Genomic DNA, 8,464 nt, shown 5'->3' on the forward strand with positions numbered 1-8,464 from the left:
AATTTCTCTCTCTCTCTCTCGCTCTATATATATATATCAGTATATAGGTATAGTAATTATGATCAGATCTCACAAAACCACATAAAATATAGGTTAACAAAGAAGAGGATCCATGAACATGTTTGAACTTAATTGTTGATACAAAAATAAGTACTAAAAGATACGCGGAAGGGTTTGGTTTGAACAGCCCTTTGTTAGTCATGGTAGAAAAGATTAATCAAATTAACAAGCCAGCTTGAAAACAGATTGTTCTTCTTGGATGTTGTTTCTCTTCATATTAAACAAGCTCTGGCAGTAGTACATTTCACAAATAAAAAACTCACCAAGAATAATCCATGAAATATACAATCATTCAATCAAACATGTAAAACATATGGTACGTGATCTACTCATCGAATATTAATTAATGCTAAAACAAAACTCAAAAAAAAGAAGGAAAACATACTAAAAATCTGAAATGCTGATCGACTACAAACCCAAATTCTTCTATCCACATAGCTACTACCTAGCTACATAGTCGGTGATGACACATCTGGTAACATGTAGTTGATGATGACAAAGTGAATTAGCTCTCATGATGATCCAATAGGATGGTCCGGTGGTTAGAATGGCGGGCGGCCAGTAGCCCAGTACGCTGCCTCGGCTGGCAATTGCATAGAATTCAGGAGATTGGGAGGCAACCCATGAAAAAGAGGCGGATTTGAGTTCGCTGCTTCAGCCATAAGTTGTTGCTGCTGCTGCTGCTGCTGTTGTTGCTGGTTCTGATGACCAACTCCGCTCGGAGACCCAAGACTTCCACCTCCTCCGCCTTGCATCGGTAGTTGACCCTCGTCTTCCTCCAGTGGAAGCCGCTCATATGCCGCGTTGCTAAACGAAGCTGCCATGATAACAACCGGGCCAGATGCAATTAGCGTCCCCACAACGCTTCCCCCTACTACTTGCCCTTGCCCTCCTGCCAGATATATAGTTAAACCAGTTGCAGCAGGCGGGGCTGGAGGAGGCAGAAAGGACCCTGCTAGTGACAAGATCTCAAATCGACCGTGCAAGGTCACTATAGACCCTGGGGAGGCGGGCTGCCTGAGGGTCACATTCGTGACAGTGCCGGTCCCGCTCATAATGCAGACGCCTCTCTGGCGCCTGCGAGCAAAGGTGGCGACACTCTCCACTATGTCGCACCCGTCGGCAATCTCCATCACGTGGGTGCGGAGCGCATTGGCGCTGTCCCGGGTGATGATGATGGGGGGCTTAGGCTTGTTCTTGGATCCAGCAGGTCTTCCTCGGGGCCTTCTCGTCATTTCTGATCCGTCACCACCGGACATGGTAACATTGAGCTCTTTGCCTAATTCGCCTCCATTGCCACCGCTGTCATTGTTGTCGATATCCCGCTCTCTCTTCTGTCCCTTGTTAAGGCCGCTGCTTCCGGTTTGCTCGTCTTCAGAATTCTGTTGCTGGTGGTGGAACTGAGGATGCTGCTGCTGGTGATGCAGGTGGAAATCTCTTGTATGGAAAGGAGGGGGAAGAGAATGGGTGTCCATATCTTTATGCTTAAATTTTCAGTATTTAGAAAACAAAACAACCTTATTCTTTCCCTAAAAAACAAAGAACCCAATAAAGTAGCAAGAAATTGAGGATAGAAATGAGTGCTAGCTAGCTAGCTAGAGCTAGAGTTAAAAGGTTTGTGTTGATCAGTAGACAAATTCAAAAGGAGAGAGATAAAGTGGGATGAGGAGCTAGCAAAGAAAAGGAAAAGGAAGACTTGGGGTGTGTCTCTTTTAGGGTTGCTTTTAGTTGTTTACCTTGTTTAGTGAACCAGGATTGAGCAGAAAGGAGGAGGGAGTTGCTGAGCAGATTTGTGGTGCCACCAACAAAACTGGAGCTGAAATAGGCATGATATTGCTTCTTCAGCCTTGGCTGTTGAAGGTACAGCGAAATTAAGGTTAGGTTTAATTTTGTTTGTTGAGGATTTGAGAGAGAAGAGAAGCGAGGAGGAAGAGATGAGGAGGAGAGAAAATAGGTATGGGATGGGGGGGGTGGTCTTGGTCTTTGAAGGATCGTGAGTAGAGTGTTGGGTTAGGGTTAGATTCAGATGAGAAATAGAGAGGGGGATGGATATGGGTTTGGTTTCGGTAAGAGTAAGACTCTACTACTGCGTGCCTATGGGCGGTGGAATGGTCCCCACACCCCCTGTTTCTCTCTCTAAAAAACTCTCTCTCTCTCTCTAAAAATTGGATTGAATTAAGGACAAAGCTTGGCTCTCAAAGATTTGTAAGAGTACACTTCACAAAGCATTACGTGGTTATCTTACACAACTTTGTGTTTATAATTGAACCTGTACGAATTATAATCCAAGGATTATCTTTGTAAAAAATTAATGAAAATTAATGTCGTTTAGTTAATTAATTGTAGTAAATGTTCAGAGTTGTCCCACATCAGTGAAGGACAATGTTTGTTATATTCCTTTTTTGTAATGATGGTTTTATGTAGTGATGATGGTTTTACATAGTGATTTATAAGATTAATGATTTAGAAGATGTTTCTGTGGATCTAATCCTCTGTTTTAATTCCTAAATTTGTAATTCACCGTCAATTTGTACTATAAACTTTTATTTGACCAATTAATCTCTGAACTTTATAACATATAGCTATTAACTTCTTACCATGCGTCAAATTTTCAAATTCATTATTTCGTTCATATTTATCACGTGAACATCATGTAAGCCAGTTAAGAGAGTAAAGACGTTATTTTATATCTCTCTTAGATGACTCGTTGTTATACAAAAGTCAATATTTAGACTTTTCTTGAAGTTAAAAATCGTATTTACTCTTGACTGAGGGAAAATTGGGATCATGTGGCAAGAACTTGAATAATTTGTACAAAATTTTATTTAACATTTGTCGCATAGAAGTTCAAGCTAAAACTTAGAAGGTAAATTGACCAAAACTTAGATGACTAATTAGCTGAAATAGAAGTTCAAGCTAAAACTTAGAAAGTAAATTGACCAAAACCTCTAAAACAAAATTAGGTAAACGTTTTACATTAAAAAAATGTTAAATCACACTTTAGTCATTGTAATAAAAGTTAATAAATTAAAAACGTAGAGAACCAGCTGCCATATATGGGACCATTCTATCTCCAAGTCTCTCTTGTTTTATTTAATCACATTGAACACCATCGAATCAACTAATGTTGTCAATGGCGCTGGTGTAATTCGAAGAGGAGGCAAGCATATGCAGCTGGCACACTAAAATCGGGCTCTCGTGTGTTTACTTTAGCACGAGAGAGAGAGAGAGAGAGAGAGAGAGAGAGAGAGAGAGAGAGGGCGTGCTTCAATTTTCCATGACCCACATGCACCATGGGTCTGTAAATTCTATCTTTATCTTCTATAACGTTTGAACCTTAACGTTGGGGTCCATTGTCCACTTGCTTTTGTAACATGACAAGTGTCTACTCCCCCGCTGCTTTCGGGTCTCTTTCTTTAAAACTTCATCTTGCTTTCTTGGATGTCTAATACATGAGAGAGACCCTCATGTGTTCTTGTTTCATTTATCGATTGTGTCTTTCTCACACTTTACATGATTTTTTTATTATCTCCGTTTAGTACACTAGTTACGTGATAAAACTGATATATCGTGTAATATTAGAGCGATCACATAAAATTTGATTTATGCGTTAAGTATAAAAGAATCATAATAATAGTCTAATGAGTGAACTTCATTTGCCACAGTAGATGAGGGACATGAAGAATCGAGCTTAGTATCTTATAATACAAGGAAAGGAAAGGAATATTATTTGTGGTATCTCATTTGTTTTTAGATAATGTACATAACATCATTTTTCACCTCAATGCACATAAAAGATTAAGGAGAACTTCTAACCTTTTGATATGATTCTTAATTTGTACTTTGGTGAGTGTGCCTTTATTAGGTTATGTTTTCAATCTTTTGAGTAAGACCTTGAGACGGTTTCCCTTGGCCGGGGTGTGTACTTGCGTTTGGGTTAGGGTAATATTAACTATACAAGTATCCCACTAAAACATAAAAGAAGCAAAACCAAACAGTACTTACTTAGCTATACGTGTTTCTCCATAAGCTACTTTACAATAGTGGAGTTTAGAATCTCATGCATGTTTAAAGAAGATGTTCAACCTTAAATCTAAATATTGAAACAACAAGAAAGGAAAAACAATAGTTTGATACCGTTGTTTAACTAGAAAGATGGGCCCCTTCATAATATTATAGATAATTGACGCTTATGTAACTCCAACATCATAAATTGAAGGTTTGATTGGTTAGAATAGGAGTCCCCCCAAGACACACTCATAGTCATGCGTGTAAGAAGACCTATTTGTCAAAATCTCTCCTAAATTTATATTTCACTGTCAGTTTTACCTTTCATGAACTTTAATTTTAAGCAAGTACCCTCGTAAATTTTTATTTATAGCTCAATCCCCCACTATTGTTAAATCTCACCACATTTCATCCATAATTTCGTTAGTTTAAGGGCATCTACCCGGTTGTAACCCCCTCCCCACCCACTCCCAACCTCGAACCACCAGCCATCCAAATTCCAGATCAAATTCAAAAAGATATTTAAAAGGATAATTGACTGAAATTAAACTTCAGAGAGTAAACTGTCACTTGGTTACAAGTTGAAAGGAGCATAAAGAAATAGCCGAACATTGAGAAAGTTGCTTTTGAGGCACTATGATGGCCTTTCATTTTCAAGATTTTTGTAGTGCAGAAAAAAGGTAGAATGACCAAGAAAAAATATATATGATTACTAATTGTTTGAAGAATTAAACCAATAAGCACATTCATATTTTTATTTGAGCAATGGAGTTCTCAACTAATGAAGTGATTCTTGATAAGGACCTTAGAAATATGATCGGCGGCTTATGTTTACGTGTTTGTATATGTATGGTTATAGGGGTCACTCATGGTAACCCATATATGTCCATGAAGTAAAAAAAGAAAAAGTGTTACTTATACTCATCTTGTGAAACTGGTTACCAATTTAAGTTAAAATTGAAATTTTCATCTAAGTTTCATCTTCAAGTTCACATTGAACTCACATTCATAGTTGATAATTCATCTTGTGAGTATGTTTTTTTCCCTCTCAGAATTTAGAGAAAATCAAGATTTTGATGACATTTTGGACTACACCACGTGAGTATAATTTCCCACATTTTTTCACTACATTGGTTACCTTGGGACATCCCTACGACCACATGCATGATATGTATAATTTGACCTTTTATGTTTATATAGTCAAAGCAATGACATACGCTATCTTAAGTCAAACACTAATCATCCAATATTTTTAAGCAGGATTATCTAATTTGTAAGTAAATCTCATAAATTTCTTGCGTTTGCTTAGCTTTTCAAGCTTTGTTGGTTTTCTTTTAACCATTACTTTAATCATGTGCTTGCTCTACATTGACTAATACTCGCATGTCATGCCTCCAAATCGAATCATCCCATATAATACACTTCTTAAGGGTTCACGTCTTTTAGCACTCCATGTCACACCGATATCATCTTCAATTTAATCAGAGTCACAATTAGAGTATGATAGCTTAACTTAAAAGTCCCAGTGCAACTTATGTATATACCTTAATGTTGAATAATCACTAACGGGATGTGGGGGCAATTGTATTTGATCTATATTATTCTTAAAAAGTTACATTCCACTACTTTTAATCAATTTATTAGAGTATATTACATGGCACATAACATACATAATCCACAATATGTTTATGTTTTTGCATATAAAAACTATCCAAATGTTTATAAATAACATAAGCAATAAATCCTAAGTAGCTAATCTGCCAATAGATCAATAATAGACAAAGAACGGTCAAATATATAACATTTTTCTTGATATATATATAAGAGAGAGAGAGAGAGAGAAATTAAGTTATCCAAAACTAAACTAAAAGACCAAATCTAGTAAACCTATTTGAATATATAGCTAGGGTATAGCATTCGAGACAACAGCACATATGGAGGGACAGGGTGTGAAGGGTAAGGGTTGGTTGGTGTAGGGAAACAAATAGCAAAATAGCAAAAATATAGGTTTTAGCTATAGGCAGCATGGTTTGACCGCATAATCCAGAGTGTTGGGGGCGTGGGAGTGAGAGCAAAAGACACGTGGGTGGCGCTGACAGACAGCAGAAAGAGCCACTGCACGAGCGCCGGAGAGTTTGCTGCCACCACTGCAGCAGCCTGCACTGCACACACAAACTTCAACTCGATCTTCCATGCATGTGTATATATGATTCCATCTGTATATCTTCAATCGATCTCATCCATCGCCATTGATCCACCACAACAAAAGTTGAAACTACTTCCAACACGCAATACCAGTTACTGTTTTTTCTTCCTTCATTCTTTCTTTCTTTGTTATTTGCCTTTGATCACAAACAAAAGAAACAAAGAAACAAAATTAAGAGGCTCGTCACCCACTCTGCCCTTCTCGCATGCACTCTTTGAACGCAAACCCACGTAGCAAAAGATGCTCTTTGTCGGTCTCTACCTCTCTTTGTGGACCCCACAAACCCTTTGATCGATCTTCAACTTTCATTTCCCTCCAAACCCTCCAAAATCCAAAACATGTCAAATAAATAAACTTTTTTAAAAGTCTTTTAAAATTCTTAGACCATCTCTAATTTTAGGTTAAAACCAACAATTTTTAATCTAGAAAATTTAGGTTTTAATCAAGAAGTAGTTTTTTTACTCCAACTCTTCTCGGTTAAATTTTTAGCCTGGGATTATTAAAGAATGAATTTAGGATAATATTTTTTTAAAGTAACTTAAAAAAAATTATGTAGACTATTCTAATTTAATTTTATGACAATTTTAACCTAAAAATATTTAGATTTTGATAAATATTGAAAAATCACTAAACTGACATCATGAAACTCGTGGAATACTTGAAAGAATATGAAACACATGAAATAATTTTTTTAAATTATTTTAGTGTTGGATTTAAATTAGGACCGTTAGATATTTTTTATTACCATTGAATTTGATATTGTTAGATCTTAGTTGTTGGATTCAATGAATTTATAAATATAAAACAAACAAAAAATCTACATATATGGTGGACCAGCGCACTAACCTAGGGGGATTCTGGCCTAAATTTGCCTCAAAAATGAGTTTTCGGTTAAAACAAACATATTTGACCCAAGGGTTCGAGCAAGTTGAAGTAGGTTTAGAATCTAAAATTTGAGTTTTACTCCAAGTGTTGAAGTAGGTCTAATTGATTACACCTAGATTCTAAAGGCTTTTAAAATATTTCTAAATTCTTATTTGACTACACCCCTTAAGACACCCAAGTATGTCTAATTGATCACGCCTAGATTCTAAAGGCTTTTAAAATCTTTCCAAATTCTTATATGACTACACCCCCTAAGACACCCAAGTTGCTCCACACCATATGTCAATATATAACCATGTACCACAATAGTTGTTCAAGTTGTTGCTATAATACAAATATATACATATAGAAATATGTTCTTATGTCACCGTCTTAACGACATAATGTTGTTAGACTGTAAAACTAAATTACTTAGAAATTTAATATTTGAAAGTTTAATTTAGATTTATAATGGGACAATATAAACATATGTCTCACAACTATTTTGTGCTAAGAAAACATATAATTATCGTTATACGATTACTTGGTTAGTTAATCATCTTGAGCTGGTTTTTATAGGACCACCCAAAGGATAGTACAAGTCACGACAAAACAATTAGCGAAACATTGCTAATTATGGGGATTAGATTATATGAAATTGTTTTAATTTGTGACAATTAAGTCGCATAATTGCTAGGAATATTATTTTGCAAGGGCCGGTAGCTATATCCTTTTGAAGATTTTTTTTTTTTTGAACAAATGATATTATCTACACTAAATGAGAAGGAAGGGTGAGCTTAGCCTCATAATCAAATTCGCCTTTGGTGAGAATCGAACCTAAGACCTCTCATTTACAAGTGAAGAAGAATACCACTAGATCGTCGTACTATATGGCTCTTTTGAAGAAGTTTTAATGTTGGTTTCTTCGACACTTACAATGTTTTGGGCGTCCATGCCTCAAATATGGCATATCACATCAATAATCAACTAACAACTTCAATTAGCAGGTAGCTGCCGCCACACATATATTATCACATTATTTCATAATTGATAGGCACCCACAATGAAAGTTTGATGCATAATCCTAACATAGCCGGATCTTGTTTCTCCTATTCTTTTTTTTTTTTTTTGTTCAAATAGTTGACCATTTAAACTTCATGATTGTAATGAGCAATCCATATCACGGCTACTACATAATAAGAGAAATATTGGCCCAACGGCATGAACATTGCCATTTGACTTTGAAGTTAAGAGCTTAAATAGGAACTTAGTGAAACATATGTATGATTAATTAATACTAAGAACTCCTACCATCAAGGTCTTACA

General features: G+C 36.2%; 1 protein-coding gene across 1 annotated transcript; it reads right to left on the reverse strand.

Moving 5' to 3' along the window:
- Nucleotides 1-235: 235 nt before the first annotated feature.
- LOC126617991 (AT-hook motif nuclear-localized protein 24-like) lies at nucleotides 236-2,264 on the reverse strand. The gene has a single exon (XM_050286064.1). The coding sequence runs from the start codon at nucleotides 1,533-1,535 to the stop codon at nucleotides 603-605; it is 933 nt and encodes a 310-aa protein (XP_050142021.1). The 5' UTR covers nucleotides 1,536-2,264; the 3' UTR covers nucleotides 236-602.
- Nucleotides 2,265-8,464: the final 6,200 nt, after the last annotated feature.

The sequence above is a fragment of the Malus sylvestris genome, chromosome 4 (assembly GCF_916048215.2).
Source record: "Malus sylvestris chromosome 4, drMalSylv7.2, whole genome shotgun sequence".
In the NCBI taxonomy this organism is placed as follows: domain Eukaryota; kingdom Viridiplantae; phylum Streptophyta; class Magnoliopsida; order Rosales; family Rosaceae; genus Malus; species Malus sylvestris.

Bases quoted from the DNA above. Each gene is read 5' to 3' on its own strand.
- LOC126617991 (XM_050286064.1), bottom strand. From the start codon at position 1,535: ATGGACACCCATTCTCTTCCCCCTCCTTTCCATACAAGAGATTTCCAC.